Consider the following 26527-nt stretch of genomic DNA (forward strand, 5'->3'; position numbering starts at 1 on the left):
ACATGTTAAGCAAAAAATAGAAATAGTTTAAAAAACTACATACACACTAATAGTAAACCTAGGTATGACTACGCCATTATACCCCCCTGCCACTGCATACAGTTCTTGCTCAAAGCACACCCTAAGACAATTCTTTCTAACAAACGGTTGTTCGGTCTTGGAGTTCCAGTGCTTAGCTTCCGCTCCATCATCAGATCAGATCGAATGGTATGTACCATGTTTTTGTATTGTCATCAGAACATTCGTGAAAGTACCACGTTAGGAAATCTAATCATAACTTTTCTGGCGCTCATGATCGTAATCAAATGACAGATTTTGCATACAACAACTGTCATTTGATTACGATCGCGAGTGTCAGAAACATTATAGGATAGGCTACTAAGGTCCGACCGAGATCTCGGTTTTGGTTTCGACAAATCGGGCCGAGATCTCAGTCTCGGTCTCGGTCCAAAACAGCCGAGATTCTCGGCCGCGACCGAGACTCCGCGACGGCACTGAATTTAAATATTGGCGCGCGGTGGCATGAGCTTTCTTTGGGATTTTGATTGGTCGCCCCGCCCGGGTTCACGTGTATGGTATCTACTTGCTTACTGACACCTGCTAACAAGAGTAACAAGCGACATCTCGTTCATTTCTTTTCGATAACGATTGTTATTGTTAATACTGTAGTTTTGATTTACGTGATAATTAAGTTTGTTTGTAGGACCCGGTGAAACGTTTAATTAAACCATAATTAAACTTTTTTTGTCATTCATAACGCGTTTCGTCATGTCTGTCCGTCTGTTTGTCCGCGGCTAAGCTCGGAGACAGTTAATACTAGAGCGCTGTAATTTGGCATGAATATACATATCAGTCACGCTGACAGTAGTTAAAATAAACAAAAAAAATTTTAGGGTACCCCATCTCATATACGTCCCATAGACGTTAAGTGGGGGTGTTTTTTTTCTCTACTAACCCTATAGTGTGGAGTATCGTTGGATAGGTCTTTTAAAACCATTGAGGGGGTCGCTGTGGATACTAGATACAACGGATGGCACTAGGTATGGTAACGATATCAAATTTACAGGGAAAATTATAACGGCTAAGATTGCTTGAGAATTATTAGTAGTTTAAGAGTAAATAGCAGCCTAAGGTATAAAATATACCTAAACTTGGAAGATTCTGTACACAATACGAAATTCTTGGAAAAATATTACTTGATTTTTGCGTAATGACTACGGACCCCTATCTTGGGCGTGTCCGACACGCTCTTGGCCGGTTTTTTTTTAGATAATAAAATGATAATATAGAAAAAAGCACATTTTTTGTGTCTCGGTCTCGGCCGAGATTAAAAAAGCAGTCTCGGTCGGACCTTATAGGCTACGGCTTCTGGTGGGGGACTTTGACCCATTACATGGTTACTTTGGCCCATTACGAAAACACATAAAAATGTCACCGATAAAATAACACCAACCACATGGCAGAGCCATATTCTCATAGAAAGTGCAATGTTTTCGCAGGATACAATAGAGTTGCCGGCTACTTCGTAAATAAAAATTCTACTTAAAAAAAATATTTTTATTAAATTTTCGATTTCTGTTGATGATCAAGTTGTGTAGGTATTATTTGCTATATGTAGATATTTAGGATGGTTATAATCACATACTTTATTCCACGAAAATATTCTGAGCGGCAAAAAATGTGGCCCACCCTTCATACAAAATTACCAATTCTGCATACATTTGTGGGCCAATTATTGCAGCGATATATAAGTATCATAACAATATTAATTCGGAAGTTATGAGCATGTAAGGTAAGAGTAAGTAAATAAACTGATTACTTTCGATTTACAATATTAGGTGATTTAGGATGGTAATAAATTCACATATTTATTATCAAAATATTTTGAAGCGGCAAAAAATTTAGCCAGACATTTGATTTAATAATAATTTAATATGAATTATGAAACAACCATTTATTTCATATCAATATATAACTTCATAAAATATTAATAATTCGGAAGTTATGAGCATGTAGGTAGAGAGTAACCCCCTTATTCATAAATGACAATCAGGGTATGTCTTACTCTCTAACTGGACTTCTTTAGTTCTTCTTGTTCTAAGAGATACTTCATTTGCTGTCCATGCTTGGGAGCCATGTTAGAAATGGAAAATGCATTTGTTAGTTAATAGGTATCTGGAAAATTTATGAATATGAATTCTAAATTTGTAAATAGTTGTGATGAATAAGAGCAGTTAATTTTTCAAATTGTGATTTACTAGGTGCTATAGAATTACAAATTTTATTATCAAACTCATATTTTACAAGTATGAAACAACATACAGTTAGCCAGACATTTGATTTAATAATAATTTAATATGAAGCTGGTGCCATGGGCTCGGTTCGGCCCTGGTGTGGGACGCGACATGCGTTGATACTTTCGCTTGTCCCGTACATCCAGGCATTAGCTCACAAGCCGGCGCTGCGGCTGATCAGGCTCAAATACTCAAGCGTCGCAAGTACTCCTCTTATTAAAGGATTACGAGTTTGCGGCGCTTGCTGTTGAGACCTTAGGGCCTGGTCAGCCGACATGAAGTTTTTTTATAAAGGCCCTGTCGTCCCAGTTGGTCGACGCTTCTGGGGACCCAAGAGCTGGCACGTACTTATCCCAGCGGATCTCACTTGCGATCCAAAGGGGTAATGCGGCAGCGTCATGGGACCCTGCCACAGGCAGATGTTTTAGACGGGTATTCTTTTTATAATTTTCATTGTTACAGTTAGTTAAGCTATCTTAGGTTAGTTCTTTTTTATGTATGTAAACTCAAAATTATCCTGCTTTATATTTTCTTTCTTTAAATAAATAAAAAAATTATATTTATACTCATTTTTGTAAAATATGAATTATGAAACAACCATAAATATTTCATATCAAAACTTATCACTTAAATGCAATGACTTAGATTAACAGATCATTTCATAGTTCATCTCGGAGAGCTTTGTTCCTCACATCTGACTTGGTGCCAGGGTATGTCTTGCTCTCTAACTGGACTTCCTTTAGTTCTTCTTGTTCTAAGAGATACTTCTTTGCTGTCCATGCTTGGGAGCCATCTTTGAACATGAAAATGGCTCTATCATCGTCAATAAGGTATCTGGAAAAATGTATGAATATGAATTCTAAATTTGTCTATATATTGTGATGAAAATAAGAGCAGTTAAATTTTTCAAATTGTGACCCCCTACTAGGTGCTATAGAATTAAAGCATCAGTTTTTGCTATAATAAAGAGGGAAGTAAGTTAGATAGTTAACAAAAAATTGCAAACAAAAATAAAATATTGCTAGAACCCACTGGGTTTACCTTTCGGCCTGTATGTGATTACTCCAAAGTCCAGTTTGCCATATTTTAGTTAGTTCATCCGTACGGGCTCTCGAAGGCTTATTGGCCACTGAAACAAACATCATCAAAGTCTGGCCTTTCTTAGTTGCTTCTAAAACTGATTCTGGGTTGGACATATCCATTTTGGATAAATCTATAGCCGGGGGCTTCCGAAGATGTTCTGGTAACTCGTCTTCGGGCAGCGGTTCTTCATCTTCTTCCCATTGATCAAGTAATCTAGAAAATATATAAATTAGTACCACAATAAGTCAGAAAAATAGATAATTAAGGAAACTATTTACCGTTCCATGTCGGCATCAGTGAAGTCGGTGATATCTTTTTTCGCCCAATCCGGTTTATCTTCATGTTTTTTAGAATATGCACCCAAGATGCACAGTGTTAAAAATATGCACAGTAGTTTACTCATTGCTGTAATTGGTTAAATTTCTAATAAACAGTATTTATTACTACAGTAGGTATTTAGTTGCGTGGTTTTCTTTGACTTTTCACGACCGACACACACTATCAAACTATGTCTGTTTATTAAATGATGGTGTGGTTGTTGCGTGTGGCTTGTGTACGTGTTGTTGTTCAGCGTATGCAGCAGGGCTACTACAAAACTCGAAGTTCGTATCGTGCGGTCCCTCTGACACACTATTTAATACGAGAGCGAGAGGGACGGTACGATACGAACTTCGAGTTTCATAGTAGCCCTGCTGTACAGTATTATACTGTAGTTTTAACAAGAACTAAAGGAACGTGGGTGAAGTTTGCACGAGCGCTTTATTTTATTATACATACAAGCGAAGGATACAAATAGCGACGTTCATGGCGAGCTGTAAAAAGTAAAGTCGCAAGGTAGCTGCGTTAGTTCTCTAAGGTAAAATATTTTTTGGTTCCGTTTTTTGGTATTTCCATTATTTTTTTTGTCACACTGTACTGTAGGATAGGAATAAATAAGTATATTGAATGCATGAATGAACCGAGGGCCTACTCCGAAGTTCAAAACTCGAAGTTCGTGTCGTACCGTCCCGCTGACGCTAAATTCTCATACGAGAGTGAGAGGGATAGTAGGATACGAATTTCGTAGTAGCCCTAATGAGCATTTCTAAAAAAGTTTGTACATTTTGCGGAAAGCATAGGCTAATTTGAAATTAATAATTTTGTATATTATTTTAATTGCATATTATTACCTAGTTCTTAAAGATTCTAAATAATATATTTCTTAGAGATTGTAACTATAAAATAAGCTGTAAAGTTTAATCAACTGAGGCGAGGCAGTCGATAATTCCTATTTTGTGACTAAGATTTAATTAAGTATAATAAAAACCACACACATTATTTAGTTGCTTTTATTGAAGAAATAAGGTAGCACTTATAACATTGTTGACGTTTTAATGCTAATTCTTACTCTTTAAGGTCATTACAAAAATAATGAAGATAATTACTCCTTTACGTTACCATTTGGTCAAACGTACCCTGAAAAGTTACAATATAATGCACATTTCTAAAGTTCCATTAATATTATTTGGAAATTATCATTATTAAATTGATAAATATTCATCTGAAATATTTAAAATATATGATATTTTAACAAAATATAAACAAAAAATATCAAAAACTTCGTATTTTTTTACGGGACAGTAACAATAATAGGAACATTGGTAACAAATTAGGAACTCTAAGGCACAGTATGCATTAGTCGAATTTAATAATTTAATTATATTATAAATAAACACACAAAAATAGTTTTTCTTCATATTAAATAAAAACAATTATTATGTAATTAAATCATATAATACAGGGTAAAATCAAAATGTTGATACAAAATGTTGTGTTATATTATTTTTTCATACCTTCTTATTATAAAGAGATCGCAGAAAAAACATTTAAAAATATTAACTTTTGACGTATGTATGTAAAGTCTTTAATATTGTACATAAAAACATGAAATTAACAGTTAACAAGAGAAATAGATGTACAATGATGATGATGACCTCTCATATAAATAAACAAAGACATTCTCAAATTTAATAGTCTACACACTGCCTTAGGGATCCTTTTTTGTTACTCCATTTCCTAGCCATACGCTACCATTCAAAAGTAACAAAAAAGGAAGTAACGATATGGTACCCCGACACATTTAAAAATTCGTCAAAGCAAATATAACGTACAATTTGAGCAAAGAATTGAAGCATACAAATCTTGATAAAGTGTTAATAAATATAATTCATGTCAAAGTAATAAAATATCAAAACTTACCCAGGTTTTCCAGTAACAAAAGTGGACTTTTATTTCAGTTATGACCAACCACGCACTTGTTTCAACCAGCAGTTCGATTTTTGAAATGTGACGGTTACTGTTTAATGATGGCAACATGATGCTAGTGTTGCCAGCTTCCTATGAAGAATCTACTAAATTTTGTAGAAATACCTTTTAAGGACGAAAATGCGGTAACAAAAACTGGAATCAAAATTGGAACTTTTTGTAGGACAAACTTTAATTTTCAATTTTTAAATATATTTCTTAGACAATCATATGAAAAACATGTAGAAAATGATTACTTGAAACTATAAGAAGGTAATAAAATAGACCACTGAATCGAGACCTTAAAACTGATTAAAAAAAACGATATTTAATGTTCGAAATTTACAATGGGACATTTAACTTTTCATACAAATTGTACTGGACGATTATTTTAAAAATATGATTTTTAAATAATCAAATACATATGTATTTAAGACAGTTAATTGTTAGTTAAGATAATGAAACGAATTTTATGTTTAATAGTTCAAATAAAATATGCAGTGGCCTCGTGATTTAAGAAAGCAATAAATCGGCAGAGGACAATGACAAACGACAAATGTACAAACTTTTTTAGAAATGCTCTAATACAAATTCGCAGAAAACAAATCCCAGATAAGTAATAAATTACCCATAAAAGTACTTCTAATGCATCATTGACAAGTTTACATATGTTGGCAAACCTTTATAAACAAAAAAATTATGAGCTCTAGACATGCATGACGTGACCTGAGCGTTCGATCTCGCGCAGCCCCTGGGAGAATGCCGCGACACACTGGGCCTTTACGTCGCACAGTTTGAGAACCCCTGCCTAATGGAATAATTTTGTTGTCCACCTAACCTATTTGCCTGTCTTTTTTTCTTGGTGAATGTCAAATTATTCTCTTTAATGTATGTACAGTCAAGTGTAAAAATATGTACTTATCAAAGTTTAAAAAACATGTACTACAGACTCTTATTCCGACGCGATAAGGAAGTAGTAGTTACATATTTTTGAGTGGTTCGAATGGATACTTATTTTTGCACTTGACTGCACCATCAGGCAAGTAAGTGGTCTACCAACTTTTAAACATGTTTCTATCAAATGAATATGTCGCTAAAGTCGAACTTTAAAATTGACAGACATGTCTATTGGCATTATTGTTTTATGACATGCAAATGATTATGAACTTTAGGGTGGTAGACCACATATTTGGCTGATAGCTAGCTAGCTAGCTAGTATAGCTATAAACAGCGACGCTACCTGCTTATTAGCCCTTCCTTACATTAGATGTCCATTTATTAGTAAATACTCACCCTACAGATTATTGCTCATATTTATTCATGTATGGCAATTGGTTTTAAATTCTCGCCAGCTAATTTTCACTTACTGGTATTTATACAGTTCAAAGGTTGCTTGCCTGAAAAATAACGCTCTAAGCAATATGGCTGTCCATTGCTTAACTTGTAAATGTTTTCAATGTACTATTGTTTTTATTTGTTTGTTATCTGGCATTCAATTATAGTCCTTGTATTGTACTGTATTGTACAGTTTTCAAATTAGTAGCTCTCTGGGACTGACAGTAAATATTTATTATGAATGATGTACAAAAACCCTATAAAGTTTTTAGATAACTGGGGCTCAAATTAGAGTAAGGTAATAATAATAATGTAAGAAATTACTACTACTACTACGTTGTTCATTTCTAGGACAGGCTGCAATATCAAAGAAATACAGAAATGAACTCAAAAGCTCAAATTGCAAGCTCTGAAGAAAATATCAACAGAAAAAATAAAGTGATTGATGAACTGAATACCATTTGCCAGCAGTTAAAAGACAAGATTTCACAGTTGGAAAATCAATTAAGGTATTATCAACAAAGTACAGAGTGATAATATAAGATAGTTTAACTGCCTAATATCTAAGTGAATAAAAGTTGCTTGTGTTTATATACTCCAAAACTAATTTATTACATTGCAGTGATAAATCACATAGAATGAATTTGCTGGAGAGTGAAGTCCAAAAGTCACATATTGAGGTTGCAACTCTAAAAGCCAAGAATACAACATTAGAGAGAGACATTATGGATAAAGAAAAGTTAACTAACTCTCTGAATATGAAATGTAGTTACTTAGAAAAGGTAAAAGATAGCATCACTTCAGTTCAGATGCTATTTTCTAGTGTGGCAACGCAGGATTTTTTATAATTAATTGGTACTACAGAAAAATCTGTATTTTTTTTCCATTGACGAGTAAACATATTCCTACAAATAAAAAAACAGCCACTTTTAAAAGTTTCCTCCATCGCCCATTTGGCGTGGGCTTAATAATTTTTGCGAAGCCCTATGATGGCACATCGGCCATCGCACATTAGATGACGGTAAATCAGCGAAAATGAGAAACTTAGGGCGCGAGACCCCTTATACCGTGACGGTCATGGGCTTTGGCCTACGATGTAGTGGTAGTGATGTCAATGTTTTGTGTTGGGTGATTATTCGAGCTTTTCCACCGTCTCATTTTTCTACATTACTGACTTATACAACCATAATCTATTTATTTGTCAAATGGTACAACTATTGGTTTAGAAAATGAGGTACTACGTCACCTTTTTAGGGTTCCGTAGCCAAAATGGCAAAAACGGAACCCTTATAGTTTCGCCATGTCTGTCTGTCTGTCCGTCCGCGGCTTTGCTCAGGGACTAACAATGCTAGAAAGCTGTAATTTTGCACGAATATATATGTAAACTATGCCGACAAAATGGTACAATAAAAAATTCAAAAACAATTTTTTTTAGAGTACCTCCCATAGGCGTAAAGTGGGGGTGTTTTTTTTTTCATCCAACCTTGTAGTGTGGAGTATCGTTGGATAGGTCTTTTAAAACTATTTGGGGGTTGCTATAACGATTTTTCGATTCAGTGATTTGTTTGTAAAATATTCAACTTTAAAGTGCAAATTTTCATTAAAATCGAGCGTCCCCCCCCCTCTAAAATCTAAACCGGTGGGTGGAAAAAATTGAAAAAATTCAGGATGGTAGTAAGTATATCAAAATTACAAGGAAAACTATAACGGTTATGTTTTCTTGAGAATTATTAGTTGTTTAAGAGTAAATAGCAGCCTAAGGTATAAAATATACCTAAACATGTAATATTCCGTACAAAATACGAAATCCTTAGAAAAATATTCCTTAATTTTTCCGTAATGGCTACGGAACTCTATTTCGGGCGTGTCTGACATGCTCTTGGCTGGTTTTGGTTTTGTAAGGAGAGTGATAAAATCCTGCTACATAACCCGGTGTTGCGACGGGAAATCTCTTTCCTTGTACATTACCGATCCCCGATTGGTTGGTTCTGTACAAGGCTATAATAATTACTATGTACTTCGAATTCGGGTATTGTAGTAGGAATTTTCTTTCCTCTTACTTAACCCCATGACGTTGGTTTTGTACAAGGAAACAAAAAAATCCCTATATAAGACCCGGTTTTGGAATAGGCATTATTTGTCCTCTCCCGGTGCTGGTTATGTAAGTTGGTACTAATGTACGTGGAGCAAGGGAAAATTACAACTCTGTTTAGGCTTATGGTCTTATTGAATCAGTCAGTCAGGACTTTTTATGCACATATTTATGTTAAAAATACAAACTTTTTAATAACTTTTATTAATATTATGTTCTTAGGTTGAAAAAGACAACATAGAGTTAGTAGAAGAGTTGAAAAAATCTTTACAGACTGCCAAGAGAGAAAAGGCAAGTAATACATTATGTGCCAGATTAAAAGTAATCAATCATAAAGTCAAAGTGCACTGTGTTAAAGTAGTAGGTATTTTAATTTCAGACCATTTTGGAAGAAAAACTTGCCCGTAGTGAATCATTAGCAAATAGAAACAATGAAGCAGCTAATTCTACGTCAGAACAGTTACTAAAAGCTAATCAAATAATTTCAAAACAAAATGCTGATATAATTGAAATGAAAGAAAAGGTACATATATTTCGTGAGTTTATATTGTATTGGGTGCATAAGAATTCATGTTTGTACATGTCCTTATAGATTTTAATATAATTACAGATTCTTTGCAGAACAGCTATAGCACTGGAACAAGAGAAAGTTATAGAAAGAAATAATAAAGAAATCGAAGATCTCAAATCTGAAATCAATGCTACTAAACAAAATATAGTGAGTCTAAAAACAGAGTTTGAAAAGTTGTCAGAAAAGTTTGAAAGTAACGAAGCAGCCCTTAAAGATAAAGAAGAAATGATTAAAAATAATAATCTGGGTATGTTATTAATAATCACTTAATAATAAAGAGTGAACTCATTTTGAGTCGCCGTGTGGCACAAACTGAAAATACGCGACCGAAATTACGCGGCTTACAACTCAAAAATAACTCGTCTGGCTTCACCCTTAAATGGACAATTCTTATATATTTATTTATTTCAATGATCTCAGCACAATCTATATCTAACGATTTCGATTAAATTTGTTAATGAGGGCGAAAGTTTAGTCTAGCTTTGTCCTACCTCCGAGGAAAACGCGTTTTGGAGTTTTAATTCGAGATAAACTATAATACATAGTCTCGTGATATGTGTTACTATTCGGATCTCAGCTCGAATTAAAATGTTTTTCTTTTTTCATAGTAATCCAGTGGCTTCATAAGAAAATGGAGGACTCATGTGGACCGGGGAGTGCCCTAAAAAGTAAACAAAGTCATGGTGGTGCTGCCAAATATAGTTCTACGCCTCATCATGATGCTGACGAGAGTGACCTTAAAGGAGCTATGTCTGAAGAATCAATAAACTTCTATGCAACTTCCAAAATGTAAGAGGAGAATCATTGAATATAATATAGGTACAGGTACAGTCAAGGGCAAAGATATCGACACGGCCAAAGTTACAAAAATATGTATACACGACTTTATGCGCTTAACATTAAGGCCGTGTATACATATTTTTGCAACTTTGCCCGTGTCGATATCTTTGCCCTTGACTGTACCTATAATACCTAGTACATAAAAAATGTGTTCTAGAGGCTTCACACATTATTTTGAAACGATAGTGTACAATAAAGCGTCCTCGACTTAGCGTACTCGCAACGCGTTCGCTTCGCAATCGTTGCGCGCTTGCAGCAAGAGTTACGCACTCTCTTCACTTCAGCTCGCTATTGCCAGTGTGATAATCTAAGGTTTCAAATAATATATTACAGGTCAACATTTGAAGGGACACCTGTAACAAAAAACCAAGAAAATAGCGGTAAAGTTGGACTGGATCCCAGATATCTAAAGCCTGCAGATGACAAAGAAAACAAAAATGCTAAAGGTTCTTTATTTTTTACCTAATTCCCAATTTAAATATTTTTATTTGTTTTCATTTTTATTTTTTTATTTTCAGATACCGCTGTACGCAAGTCTACGAAAGGCAAAGAAAATGATGCCTTCAGTCTACCTCAAGTAGATTACAGGGAGAAAAAGACTTCGCGAAAAAATACTTACAGAGCGACCCCGGTGTCAGCGTATTTTCCTTGACAATAATATTTAAGGATTTCTATGAAATAAATAAACTACTTAATTGATAGTGGCATAAATTAAATGTTGAACATAAGACAGTGCTCTGAGTACAGTTTACCTCAAGAAATATATATATATTTTTTTCATTTTAATCAAAAATAATTTTATAAGATGAAAAAGTGGATCCATAAGATTTTAAAATAATAATAAAATTGTTAAATTTTGTAATATACAAAAAATCTCGTGTCACAGTGTTTGTAACGAAACTCCTCCAAAACAGGTTCACCGATTTTTATGACATTTTCTTACTTGTACCCAGACGGAGTCGTGGGCCACAGCTAGTTAAGAATTATAAAGGGTTGTAATTAACGCAGCTTTTTTAAACTGTCATTTTTGGCTTCAAATTTAATTATTTCTCTTCTGAATTAATAAATTATCTGAGACTAATTTTACGCCTAATAACGCCTAATAAATACTTTTCAAGCGACTGTAACTTGTGTAACCCAAGCTACGTTTTAATAAATCAGCATGACGATTATTATATAGCACCTAAATTTGTAATATGCCTACCAAATGCCTATAAATGTTATGCTTCTAATAAGTGTATCTATTGCATCTAGAAAACAATTTTAACAGACTAATTTAATATTGTCACCTCTATTTTTATATTTTTATGCATTAGTAGGTATACGGAAATTATGACTGAAGCAACCCAGCAACGACCCAGCAGGAGGGATTGAAACCCATAGTATGTAAAAGAGGTAGACGACTATATTGTCCCACCCACTCCTGCTGGCTCGTGCTGAGTCACCGACTTCGAGCTAGTACGTACCTAGAAAAATATTTTCAAGGGTTTTGTAGTCGGTTCCTTTTTTTTTATTTTTTTGGAGTCAGTTTTACTTTTTTGTTAAAAAAACTTTTTCTGAACAGACTGTTTATTAAAGGATGGTGTGGTTGTTTTGTTGTGCAGCGTATGCAGCAGCAGGGCTACTACGAAACTCAAAGTTCGTGTCGTGCGGTCCCTCTGACACTTATACTATTTAATACGAGAGCGAGAGGGACGCTACGATTCGAACTTCGAGTTTCGTAGTAGCCCTGCTGACACTTATACTATTTAATACGAGAGCGAGAGGGACGGTACGATACGAACTTCGAGTTTCGTAGTAGCCCTGCTGTAGGCACAGTATATATTTGGTAGTTACAATTGAATTTCCGGAATTTTACGAAATTACCCTGGGAATTCCCAAAATTGATATCATGGTCTTCATTGAGATTGTGTTAAGAACAACTGTCCAAAATTTCAACTTTTTGCCAAATTTCATCCAAATCCGTCCATCCGTTTCAGCGTGAAGGAGTAACAAACATACAGTACACTCACTCACAAACTTTCACATTTAAGTAAGTATAATATTAGTAGGATAGGATTGTTACAGCGATACGATAATCACGATTCATGAAATCCAGCCTGGTGACAGATAGACGGACAGTGAAGTCCGTGGAGTCAAAGTAATAGGGTCCGGAACCCTAAAAAAGTATCTAATCAAAGACACTTCACACACATTTTTCTGCTCCATTTCCCAAAAACTACATCCGACCCGCGGCGCGGCGACGTATTTACATTTTGCATTTTTTGGTTAGATTGATATTTTTTTATTCGTAATATCTTTTGAATGGAACGTCCGATTTCAATAATTCAAAAGTAATCTACAGGTACTGAAGCAGTCTTGAATATGAAATGATTTTAGTCGGCATTTCTATCAACTTTTAAAATGTAAAAAAGTAGTTGTAGTGACATAAAGTAACTACAATAGCTGGACATAATAATATGGTATCGCGAAGTTTTTTGTAGATATTGATATACTTAAGTATTCTTTAATATTGTGAACATTTTTTTGTTTATCTTTAATAGTTTCCGCAGCGCATGCGTGAAAGATATTAAATTATTATTATTATTTTGCACCTTGGGTTATATTATTGAAGTTTTAGTACGGATCCCTCATTAAAAAAATATATAATATAGCCTATGTCACTCGCAGATAGTGTAGCTTCCCAACGGTGAAAATGTTTTTTTAATTGGTCCTGTAGTTTCGGAGCCTATTCAATACAAACAAACAATCAAAATCTTTTCTCTTTATAATATTAGTATAGATGAACTGATTTCTTTTTTTTTGTATTTGAAAGATACTTTTAGGAAAAAATGACCGCAGTGGCGGTTAAATTACAATCTTAGATAGAAATATTTTCTGCTCAACTGATTAAGTTGAAAATATTTTTCCTAGAAAGTTTTTGTACTTAAGTTTAACTGCCGTTTTTTTTTTTAAAATTTTTAGACGTGCGGTTCAAAAGCTAGAGGGGGGGGGGGACATTTTTTTGAACTTCCGGAGTGAATATCTCCGGAAATATTCACTTTATCAAAAAATGGTCTTGCAAAAACCCCTAAGGTGGAAGTGAAAAAAAAATCATCCCCACTTTACCTATGGGAGGTATGCTAATTTTTTTTTTAATTTTATTTTACCAAATTGTCAGCGTGACTGATATTACTGACTAAATATAAATCTTCTATATTTGGTATCGTGCTCAAACCACCAAACCGCGCAGCATTTCCTATGCAAGACCACGATTTTGTCCAATCTATTGATATACTGCGATTCTATCGACCGATCTTGAATTATATGCGATCGGAATTTGGCAATGGCAAACCCTCGTTATCCTTTGTTTTGCTCTATAAGGTTTTGCTATATTATCTAGGGGACGTTTTCAAAATAAATGGCAGTCCCTTCCCAGCGCACATGAGAATATTTTGAAAATGTGCGCCGAGGATAATTAAAAGTAAAACAAATGTTAATTGCCAACACTTAAAAACAATACTTGATTTCTTGAATGAAACAAAGTAGCCTGTTAACAATTTATTTGATCTTGTTTTCTAGTTGCATACTCAAAATTGTTTTCAGAATCGTGGCTCTACAACTAGCTTGACAAAAAATAAACAACTATTATGGAGCGGAGGAACGCAACCTATTGTCAAATCAGGCAAAAAAAAAGGAACGAATGAACTGACAGATTGGTTAGTTGGTATGTGATGGGAGGGGAAGGTCAATCACAAGTTTTTTTGAGTGATTCATTATCGAGGATTCAATTATTTTGTTTCCTGTTACATCTAATTTTAATACAATAAACTATAGTACCATTAATAAGAGTACAACTGATAAACTGAAATATATTAGCAATGTTGCCTTATAAGGGACACGAGTGAGGTGTGCTTAAAGTACGGAATGGTGTAATTTTGTGTTTGTGTATGAGAAGTGCCTTTTAGTACAATGCCCTTCGACTTTTTGTGTTGTGTGAGGCCGGGAGTTGAAGACGTTTGCGAGTTGGACTATTCTCATCAGTCGCTGACGGATGTCCCCACTGAAGTATTTGTGTACGAGCGGACGCTCGAGACGTTGTTATGCCACAGTAACCGGATCAGCGAGTTGCCGCGCCAACTATTCATGTGCCATGGCCTCAAGCACCTTGACCTGAGCGACAACGAGCTCCAAGCCATCCCCACGGCCATCTCTTCCCTGGTAAACCTTCACCACTTCAATATCAGCAGGAATACACTAGCTTCTTTACCAGACACAATGAAAGCACTAAAATATCTATCATTTTTAGATCTAAGTGTGAACCCTTTGGAAAAACTTCCTGATGCCATCACAAATTTAATTGCATTACAAGAATTGTACCTAAATGATACTTATCTAGAGTATTTGCCTGGAAATTTTGGACGTCTTTCGAATTTACGTATCCTTGAACTGAGAGATAATTATTTGATGATTTTGCCAAAGTCACTTTCACGTTCCACAGAACTTCTTAGACTTGATTTAGGCCAGAATGAACTGCAGCAGTTTCCTGAAGTGATTGGAAGATTTCTTAAGTTAAGGGAGTTATGGATTGACAACAATAGCTTAACTAATATACCTGGGGTGATTAAACCTTTAGAGAACTTGATACATTTGGAAGCAAGCAATAATATGATTGAAGAACTACCCAGTGAAATTGGATACTGTGCAAAATTAGTGGACATTAGCTTGTCAGCAAATGCTCTTACACAGCTCCCAGACAGCATCGGCCAACTTAGCAACTTAACAACACTTAAGTTGGACAATAACAGGTTGTACTCAATACCAGAAAGTATAGGACAGCTAACAAATCTAGAGGAGCTTATGCTTATGTGTAACTACATAGATAAAATGCCTTCATCTGTTGGTCTCCTGAGAAAATTGCAATATTTGAATATAGATGACAACATGTTGAGGTCAATACCCCCAGAAATTGGAAGCTGTTCCAAATTAACAGTGCTTTCACTTCGGGCAAATAAATTAACTAAGATCCCACCAGAAATTGGCCATCTTTCCTCTTTGAAAGTACTCAACTTGGTCAGGAATTCACTTAGCTGTCTTCCCCAGTCCTTACTCAATTGTGATAACCTTGTGGCCCTTTGGCTGTCTGAAAATCAAAGCAAACCTCTAGTGCCTATGCATTCTGAAGTAGACCCACATACCTATGAACAAGTCCTCACTTGTTTCCTCTTCCCCCAAGTGCCTTTAACCCCCATTGAAACAAAATTGGAAAATGAGAAACCTGAAAATGCAGAACCTCAGACTTCTGCACGCCATATTAGTTTTGTTGATATGAAAGTTACACCTAAAATACCTGAAAAGCCAGGCCAGCTCAGAAGAGCGCCCACTCCATATCCAAAAGAGTTGAGGGCTTTGGCAAAACATGCTAGGAATATACATAAAGATGGAACACAGGATGTATCTCCTCCAATGCAGAATGCAGTTTTAATCAAAGCAGCAAAAATAACACCTACTCTTCAGCAAAGATTTGCATCAGATAACAAGAAAGATACAGAAGATGAGAAGGATAATACAAATGGTGTTAGTGATCCTATGAAAGTATCTGTGTATGATAATGTAACACCAGAAAATGCTTATGATAGGCCTTTGGATCTCACTTATGAACATGACAAAACCTACAAAAGTGTAGACCATGCACTGTACCCTGAAAATAATGAAGATGTTAATAATGACTATAAACCTGGAAACCATTACACAGTCTCACAGAAACAACATTATGGTGCTTCACACAGTGAAGTTTATTCTTCCAGGCAAGAGCTTGATAGGAATGCAGTTCCTATTCCACAGAATGTATATGGTCATGTAGATCCTAAAAATTATATCAACAGCAATGAAAATAATTACCAAACTAATCTAAATGATACACACAGTCGACTGCAAAGATTAAGTTTGGCATCTCAAGATAGGCGGTCAAACAATGAGACCATATTATCTACACATTTTGATGATAATATGTATAAACACAGATCTACAATAGACAATGTTCAAAATTTTGAACCCATCTACCACAGAAGAGAACACCCTGTTACAAAGGGAACCCACCATGAAAGGATTTATGAAACTGAAAGTTATGGCTATCCTACTGACAAAAACTATACACAAAGCAATTATGATTGTTATAATTATCGTCCACATGGCAATATACCGAATCCTCGAGTACACACAATAAGTCAGGTAGTCAGCTCAACTACAATGCCAAATTTAAGCAATTACAACAGTGCATATCCCGGACCTACTGTTGAGAGTCACCATTATTCCACTTCTTCTCCTAATGCAAATATTTATGGGATAACAGCTACAAGTCCTACCTATGTGCCATCACAGTCACCAGAGTTGTATTCTCCAACAGGTCACACTAACACAACCAATCCATACAGGATGACAAATACACCACTCATTTCTGATGATGGTAGTTATAATCATGTACATGCTCCAACAACTCAAAATATGTATGATTTGTATGAAGCTCTACCAGCTCCATCAAATCCACCAAGTGTTATAAGCCATCGCCACAGTCCGAGCAGTATGTCAGAACCAATATATGGCAGAGGCCAACCTCCCCCATACCATATAGCTGCTCCCTACACAAAACATGCTCAGTATTTTAATGGCACTGGTGGATAGTGACAAACAAAAGGAAAACAGAAGATTTTCCAAACACCTTGCCCATATCATCAGTAATAAAAGTGGCAATAATGCTGTTAATGGATTGTGTCTGTTTTCTGGATGTGCAATTTAAATGTGATACCTATGTATATGTTGAAGTTGAAAGTTAATATTAAGGTGCTACAAGGTGGATTTTATTAGAGAGACTTGTCTAAATGGATATTTATGTGACTGGTTGTGTTGTGCAAACAGAAATAAAATCTTGAGTGATTAATTATTAAGTTTTGTGCATTTAAAATTACTTAAACCAGGTTGAAATCCTATGGCAGGTGGAGTAGCTATTGTCAATGGATGCCAAAGTAGTAACTTTAGCTACATTAGAGTAATTAAGTACTAATTTGTGTATTTAATGGGCAAATTGTAAAAACAAGCACTCTTAGAAGACAGTTGTGTAGGTACTGGTTAAGTACATTTTGTAACAACTATGTTGTTTCATTATAATGTTATAAATATGGTGAATATAATTGTTAAAGTAATATTTAAATTTCTTAACATAGCCTGCCCAGAAAGTTCTAAATGATAAAACCACATACTGTTACTGTCAGTCTTCTGAATCATCAGTATGTAATGTGGTTGAAAATCCGTCCGCTTCCCAGATTGGGCAAGCGAACTTACCTAGCACTTTTCTTATAATATATAGAAATGTTTTCTGAGCAGGCATTGCATATTTACATTTTATCTATGACATGTTGAAATGATGGCTTGCAATACTACATTTTTCAAATATTTTTGTAACATTTGTCTCATGTGATACGATGTTTATATAAAGATATTTATGTAATTTAAAATTTGTACTTTCTTTATTATTATATGTATTTCTATGAACTATCTTTATATTCAATTACTATGTGTATAATATTATATTTACAGGTAATTATATGTATATGTTGGTATGTCGTGCTACCAATTTAGCAATGTCGCCTGATATTATTCTTTTTTATAAAATATCAGTCATTTTACAGGGCCTATAATGTAAAAAAGCAGGCGCATTTTAATTTACAATTTGCAATGAATGTTAACTATTACTAATGTAAGTGATGAAGGATCGCGTAATCGATCGATGCCCACGGAACTAGGTAGATGGTCAATCAATAACTCCAAAGTGGCCCAAACAAATTGACACAAGTAATTGAAAGATATTCAGATAGGTACATAATTGACTTGATTAAAAAAAAAAAACTAAAGCTAGCGAGATTAACAAATCCGTAGAATCAGATCACAAACAAAACACTGATTGACTGTCTGTTGTCAATTTGTAACAGGCCAAGTAAGTAGGTATAGGAAAGATGATTTTTATTTAAATATAAAATTGAAGGAATTATACTATCTTAGTTATCTTTATTTTTAAAGCCACAATTACCACATACTTTACAATTTACTTAGCTACTTTACTATTTATCACAATGCTTAAATTAATAATTATTGACTACGATAAGGTGGGTAAGGTTCATAAATGGAAATTTTAATATGTAAAAATAAGTAAGGAACAGGTACTTTTAAAAAATACCTATTCTTCCGATCTAAGTTCGATCTTACTGGAGTTCTTGGCTTCCTTGAATCTGAAATTGTGATGCAGCCTCTACTTAAAAAAAATACGTAATTAATTTTACTGTCGAATTAATATTAAAAAACTATTATATTAACCAGTTCTTAAAATATTCTAGTCAGTATTGCAATAAGTTGAACGGATTTTTGTAAAGCTCTAATCGAAATTAAAAACATTGGGACCATTATAAGAGCGTCAAAATTATTTTACGTATTTCTTACAATGTAAATATTTTTTGTACAATCAAAAGTGTAATATGTTATTAAAGTTATAAAATGTAATAAGTACTTACTTGAATTTACACCATCTGTCACAGTTCAAGACAATTCAATAAAAAATGTAAGTACTTATCTACCAATCTCATTAAAAAACTTAAGTAATTCGATGTGGAACCACAAAAAACTGATAAAGTAGCCAATAGTTGTAATTCTTAGTTAAATAGTAGGTAGGTACCTACTACGTACTTAGATATAACGTGAACTAGAGCTAAGTAAACTAAAAAACCCATTAGAACCTAAAAAGTACGATTTTTTAGTAGAAGCACTTATATTTTCGTAATTTTTATGACGATAAGAGTTAAACTCATTTGATTCTTAAGATTTTTAGTTGCTCACTGATTTTTTAATTTTTTCACTATAATGAATATGAAGTTTTAACCAGGTTATGAACTGCAATTTTTTATATAACATTTACAAATTCATATAAGTTTCTCACACTATGTTGTCCATGTACCTGCCAGTGCAACAAGTTATTTTATATTATTTCTGACATATCATCATCATCATCATCATCATCATCATCCCAGCCTATATACGTCCCACTGCTGGGCACAGGCCTCCTCTCAGAACAAGAGGGCTTGGGCCATAGTTCCCACGCGGGCCCAGTGCGGATTGGGAACTTCACACGCACCATTGAATTGCTTCGCAGGTTTTGCAGGTTTCCTCACGATGTTTTCCTTCACCGCAAAGCTCGTGGTAAATTTCAAATGTAATTCCGCACATGAATTTCGAAAAACTCAGAGGTGCGAGCCGGGGTTTGAACCCTCGACCCTCTGCCTAAGAGGCGATAGGTCAAACCACTAGGCCACCACGGCTTCTTTCTTTTCTGACATATAAAGCAATATTGACAAAGCAATTAAACTACGACGGCAAAGGAAAACGCAAAAAAGCAGTATCGGTTAGTTACATTCATACAAGTCATGTCTAAAATGTGCATGAATACCCGTCTCAAATAAAATAATTGAACTATTTTCCCACAATACCATCATCACGCCGCCGTTCAGTTTAATAAAAATATTTATTTAAATATAATTTTGAGTACTATTTTTTTCATATTTGGGGATTGGTTGCTCGAAAAAAATTGGAAACTTATATGTTGGATATGTTCTATAATATTCACTAGCTATTGGTCGTTTTACATACGTTTATTCGCGGGAACTTTAAAATTTTCCGGGGTGTCTTCTCCAAGGTCTAAATTTAACTATCTCCATACCAATTAACATCTAAATCAATGAGGGCTATCGTTTTTTGTCTCACTAGATGGCGCACTGTTGCGTGAGGTTTTTAAGTATGGCTTTCAAAGTCTGTTATTACGGGCGTGAAAACAAAGTTTAGATTAAAATCATATTGAATACACCTTAAAACCGTACCATAAAAATATCGAGTATGCCACAGTGTTGCATAGTCCGCGTTTTGTTCGGAAAAAAGGGAGGACAAAGGTTTCCAACAGACAAAACTGTCTCAAAACACAGACATTCATTGCCCCGGAACGCATATTTTCCATAATTAATTCCAGATATTGCAAAATATTCACAAAATTATTCTAATTATAAATAAACCCGCGTAGCTCACCCAAAAACTATGAGATTTGACATTTCGGAGACCTCACGCTACACTGGCGCATGTAGTGGCGAATTCATTCAGCGGTTTAAGCGTGCACAGACAGATATAAAGAGTTATTTTCGCATTAATAATATTAGTACTTCTGGATTTTATTTTTATCAATTATGGGTTTTTGATACTTTTATGGCATTCTTTTTTATTTGAAATTACACGTCAATCTAGTAAACGAGTGTGTACTTATTTTACAAGTCCGCCCAACCGCAGAATAGATACTTACTATGTTACGATCAAGAACGTGCGGTTTGATTTTAATCAATATGATTTACTTAGTCATTAAATGTATGTGGCCTTTTAAAGTAGAGTAACATACGAAACGAAATAAGAAAATAGCCCAACTGCAAGGATTTATTTTTGACTAAGCTTTTTCTTCACAGGAGGTTTGTCATGAGCAGGTTGTGCGTATACCTATATTTTAACGCATTCACTGCCGCCTGACTTCCACAGGTGCCACCGACGCACATGTGCGTTCAAAATGTATGAATAATTATGACAGAGGCACTGGGCGAAGTTCCGAAAACGCATATGTGCGTCGGTGGCACTGGCAGTGAATGCGTTAACATTACTTATGGGCTGAAGTTATTATTTATCCGTTTTAATCTTGCTATTTTTATTGTTCTGATTTTTGTGGCATTTTCTTAGTAAGGCTTGTGATCTTGGCTGGCATTTATTATTACAATACAAAATAGACTACTGCTTGCGTACAATAGAATCTATGACAAAGTTAGAATTTCTACGGTAATGCATGCACAAAATAAGCTAAAAAGGACCTCAATGCAGCATAAAATATGCTACTCGTGTTCGTGTGACTACTAAATCTGAACCAAATTATTTCAAAATGGCCCGGTTTTATTATTTTAAATACCTATTCCTTACTTCTTAGTGCCCAAAGAAAATCTGAAAAAAAAAAAATCTTTTCTTTTAATTGTATCACATGTTAAAAAATTAACTTGGGTGTTTATGATAAACTATTTGTTTGTTTTAAAGCAATAAAAAATCTAATTTTGCAGTTAATCGAAAATTAATCTGGTTTTCATGGCTAAAATAAAGCGTTTTTTTTTTACTGGGGTCGTGTCTTCGAATTATTTTTTAATGGTGTCAACATCCCTATTCGGAAATTTCGATTTTGATAAAAAATATGATTTAATAGCCATAATAATGCATATTATACTATAATATCAATTTTATTAATTTAAGTAAAAATGATTAATATTATCCTTATACGTGTATGCGTATGTTTTATCTTATCAATCTTTTTATTTTTTCTGACATGTATTGTATACTACGTACCACATATATATAATATTGTGGTAATACCAAAACGCTACATTCTAAAGACTGAAACCTCAAACATATCATTTAATACACTATTTCCTCTTTTATACAATTTATGTACGTAACTCATAAATAATGGGTCACTCCTCCAAGTTATTGTTACAGCGGTGTATCTCTCTTAATTACTTAAGTAACAGCGGGGCTACTCTGAAATTCGAAGTTCGTGTCGTTCCGTCCCTCTGACATTTATACTATTTAATACGAGAGTGCGCGAGGGACGGTACGATACGAACTTCGATTTTCGAATTTCGGAGTAGGCCCTCAGATTTAGCTTTCCGCACTCAACAGAAAAACAATGGTGAATGAGAGGGGGAGACGTGACACATTGCGTGGCAATGTTATTGCAGTTTGCGCCACGGCGTTTTCCTGTAATATGCCTAATACAAACCATGCCACAATGAACGACAGTGGAGGGGAAAATATTCGATATTTTTTAAACGATAGACCTTGTTTTTCATCAAACAAAAGGCACGGATTTGTTTCTGTGGAAAAGACGAAATTAGCCACTTCAGTTTACCCCGCCGTGGTTGGATAGATCATCTAAGTAGACAGCTTTATTCAATTTTTTTTTATTTATTTTTTATTTTATTTGACTGGATGGCAAACGAGCAAGTGGGTCTCCTGATGGTAAGAGATCACCACCGCCTATAAACATCTGCAACACCAGTATTGCAGATGCGTTGCCAACCTAGAGGCCTAAGATGGGATACCTCAAGTGCCAGTAATTGTTGTATGGTTGAAAACTTAATTTATCTACTACTATAAAAATATTTCTTGAATTAAATAACGATTCTAGCCCCTTTTGTAATAAATACTAGACAAAACGGCGCTACACTTAAAGTTGATAAGGATCCGTCTTCGAGACAATGTTTACTAATAATTTTAATTTTATGTTAGTGTACTCAGCATGAAATCTTCATTCAAATTGCGCCAATTTCCTTAATTTTTGTCCGCCACGACCATACCTGAATATACCTGCTGCATGATTTTTTCAATTATAATATTTGAAATTTTATTTTAATCTCGAAAATGAAAGAAGCCTTTGACTTCTTTAAATGCATTTGAATTCGGCTTAAAGTGTATCGTACCCACAACAAAGTTGTAATAAGGGTATTAAGAAAAAACCGGGCAAGTGCGAGTTGAACTAGCGCGGAGAGGGTTCCGTACAATGCCAGAGTCATACGTTTTGCTCTATTTTTTTATAAATATTTTTACGGTGCTTTTTAAATTAATACAAAATATCTCATTTGAAATCCTCACAGCAAGACGCGAGTTAACTACTACTAGCGCTATCTAGTGGTGTTTCAGTGAACTATTTTCCGTAAGTGAACGTATTATATTACGTTTACCACTTTATTTTCAATTGATTGAGTTCTTATAGGTTTTCCTGTAATCTACAAGCAATTTGTAGAAAATATTTTGTATTTTTTTTTCAAAACTTAATAGTTTTTACAAAATAAAAATAATGTAAGTATTTGAGATCCTCATAACGAGCCTTTTCATTTGATATAAGTACGGCACAGTAAGGTTTGCAAAACTTTTTTTTTAATTTTCCTATTTTCCCCCCGAAAATGACATTTCCATCCATCCCAGCCTATACACGTCCCACTGCTGGGCACAGGCCTCCTCTCAGAACCAGAGGGCTTGGGCCATAGTTCCCACGCGGGCCCAGTGCGGATTGGGAACTTCACACGCACCATTGAATTGCTTCGCAGATTTGTGCAGGTTTCCTCACGATGTTTTCCTTCACCGCATAGCTCATGGTAAATTTCAAATGTAATTCCGCACATGAATTTCGAAAAACTCAGAGGTGCGAGCCGGGGTTTGAACCCACGACCCTCTGCTTGAGAGGCGATAGGTCAAACCACTAGGCCACCACGGCTTCTTTAAAAACTCTTATTTTAAAGAAAATATTTATTTACTTTGCACATCTGTGTTTGGGTCATAGGATTACACCATCCTACCAAATTTGGTCCAGTAGATTCGATGCAAATTGACTGACAGACGAACGGACAGACAGACAGACGCACGAGTGATCCTATAAGAGTTCAGTTTTTTCTTGTATGGAACCCTAATAAGTAATTCGAAATACAGGCGATTTGTACTAAATCTAAAATTTTACCAGGCTTAAGATGATCTGTCGAGCCAGGATCGGATATCCACTTGCCGGACATCCTGTATGTATCAAAATTGTAAAACGCAATCTTTTTTTAATAAAAATACTTATTTTATAATAATTTGAGCCGCGAAGTCATATCTATCCGTCCATTTAATTGTCTGTCTGGAGTAGGTATGTCATAAACTTTATGATAAAATATTGTTGATAAATTATTGATCGATTGACATTTCATGAAATTTTGTTTCATAGTTATCATATTTTAAGTGTTTTTATTTACATAATAATAATAATTAAGAACTAAGAAAGCACTTTCATTCATTACTAAACTCTTATATTGTCTGCAAAATATCGAGTTTTCTTTAGTGGTCGTGGTTGCCATGCTGACTAAAATTGACGTCTCTGAAATAGACAGGCAAACTAGGCAAAATAGGCAGGTTCCTTTTTAATTAATTTATTAAAAATATTTGAAAGTCCTAATAAAACCTGTTGGTAGTAGGTATCATTATATTTCTATAAAGGTAGTAGGTATCCCACCATAAAATTTTACACCTAACTAATTAGTATCAAAAATAATTATATGACGTGTATGACCCCATGTATGATCTTTTATTTAAGTCACATTTTGACCAAAAATAACACAATTTTACGGTGGGAACTTAGGCTATGTGTAAGGAGCGACTAATTTTGGCCATTTTGTTGTAAAAAGTTGTAGATAAGGTATTTCGTTAGCGGAGGATGCTTTTATTTTTTGATATTTTTAAAGCATTATGTATATCAGGTTACACAGTAGAATCTATCTTATACGGAGCCTATTTCAATCATTCGATCCTAAAAGACCTCGCTGATGCTTTTAACTTAGTTATCCATTAAGCTCTCTGAATTAATAAATATGCAGTTACAATAATTTGAACAACTCACAAGTCCGACTAGTACCTAGTTAACAGCTAAGTTAATCGATTTAAGCTGGCAAATAAAATATTTTTAAGCACAATAGCACAAATTAAATTGTATAATAAAATGCTAGGGACTCCACTTAAAAATATTTGAGGCCGTCAGCTGAAAAATGGCTGAAGTACTTACGAATAACTTTGTTCTGTTGTTAAATTGGTTTAACAATTTAGTTTGATTTTGAAATTTACAGGCCATTTATCTTCTGGGCGGCTTCATTTTTATTTTTAAACATAGGCACAATTAAGTATTAAAACTGTTTTTAGTGTTTTTTTTTTATAACTGTAACGTCGGAAAATAGAATAAATAACATTCTGGTAAGCGAATAGAAATGAAAAAGCTTTACCTATTGAATAAAGTACTTACTTACCTACTTAAATAGAATGTACTTAAGTGATTACGGAGATAAGAAAAGCCCAGATACATGAAGCATGATTAGTGTCTGTCTGTCGCAAAGGGGCGCTGTACAATTCTCCATACAAATAATTTACGCCGTCGCTATCGAGTACGGTCACTGTAAACTCATGGTAGTGGTACTGTACACTAAGCACTAAACACATATGCAATGTCTTAGCTGCGTCACGCTCACGCTGAATGTACCATAAACATGCATCATGTATCCTGGCTTTAAAAAGAGAGATTTTATTTATTGTGCCATGGATTTTAATAAGAGTGTTGTTAAAAAACTATTTGGGAGGCACACTGAGATGGAGCAAGATGTACAAATTTACTATTCCCTGATTGGAAGAATTTAACACACTATTTGGCGATTAAAAACTTTAATATCCTTTATTTAATAAGACAGATATTGTCTTTTTTATATTATAATTTTTGGCTAGTTTTTCGTCAACTCTTTTGTATAGGAATACAATGCTGTACTGAAAAGTTAATGAAAAGCTGTTCTTTCCAAAATGAAAAAAATGTCTTCAACTTTATTTACAAATGAAGGGACAAAATATATTTATGACGAGGACAAAAGGCATTCAAATTTTAACTAATTTTGCGGAGTTAAATCTTTATTGTAATTTAAGTGAAAGATAATTGAAGCCCAATTGGCTCCGAGGAAAATAATCCAGAATATCCAGGGATTTGTGTTACGGGTATAGGTACTAATAAAATAATAGATATAAATAATCACCATCTCGATTGGATTTTTGGTCAAGGTCGTGTATTTTTTTTTAAATAATAGATAATTAAAATATTATTGACTCAATTGTCTGTTGTACAGGAATACGAATTTAGAAATCTTTTTATTTGTTAAAATATTTTAATGTAATCTTCATTGTTTAAGTTATTTCTAATAGGTTTTCATTACGCTTTGTCTGCTACGATTATGCAGTGGTTCGTAGAGTAGGGATATTAATAAAGGGTTTGAAACTGACTTTTTTATTTTATTAAGCAAGAGCGGCGTCTAGACACTAGACAAAGGGTAAACCAGGAGACAAGAAACCAACCAGCAAAAAAACGAAATCCACGTCGCA

At 34.4% G+C, this 26527-nt stretch overlaps 3 protein-coding genes across 3 annotated transcripts; 2 read left to right on the plus strand and 1 right to left on the minus strand.

Moving 5' to 3' along the window:
• Nucleotides 1–2763: 2763 nt before the first annotated feature.
• On the minus strand, nucleotides 2764–3906 carry boca (LDLR chaperone boca). Its single transcript, XM_074100099.1, has 3 exons — nucleotides 3656–3906; nucleotides 3336–3590; nucleotides 2764–3128 (listed from the first exon to the last, which is right to left on the minus strand). Exons 1-3 carry the CDS (start codon nucleotides 3778–3780, stop codon nucleotides 2954–2956), a joined length of 555 nt encoding a protein of 184 aa, XP_073956200.1. The 5' UTR covers nucleotides 3781–3906; the 3' UTR covers nucleotides 2764–2953.
• A 3417-nt stretch (nucleotides 3907–7323) lies between these two features.
• On the plus strand, nucleotides 7324–11378 carry LOC141436756 (uncharacterized). The gene is made up of 8 exons (XM_074099789.1): nucleotides 7324–7504; nucleotides 7618–7777; nucleotides 9310–9378; nucleotides 9467–9610; nucleotides 9698–9905; nucleotides 10267–10447; nucleotides 10832–10944; nucleotides 11017–11378. Exons 1-8 carry the CDS (start codon nucleotides 7377–7379, stop codon nucleotides 11148–11150), a joined length of 1137 nt encoding a protein of 378 aa, XP_073955890.1. The 5' UTR covers nucleotides 7324–7376; the 3' UTR covers nucleotides 11151–11378.
• A 2281-nt stretch (nucleotides 11379–13659) lies between these two features.
• Lap1 (leucine rich repeat containing protein 7 lap1) lies at nucleotides 13660–26427 on the plus strand. Its single transcript, XM_074100460.1, has one exon. The coding sequence runs from the start codon at nucleotides 14450–14452 to the stop codon at nucleotides 17156–17158; it is 2709 nt and encodes a 902-aa protein (XP_073956561.1). The 5' UTR covers nucleotides 13660–14449; the 3' UTR covers nucleotides 17159–26427.
• Nucleotides 26428–26527: the final 100 nt, after the last annotated feature.

Source organism: Choristoneura fumiferana, chromosome 17 (assembly GCF_025370935.1).
Source record: "Choristoneura fumiferana chromosome 17, NRCan_CFum_1, whole genome shotgun sequence".
Taxonomy (NCBI): Eukaryota; Metazoa; Arthropoda; class Insecta; order Lepidoptera; family Tortricidae; genus Choristoneura; species Choristoneura fumiferana.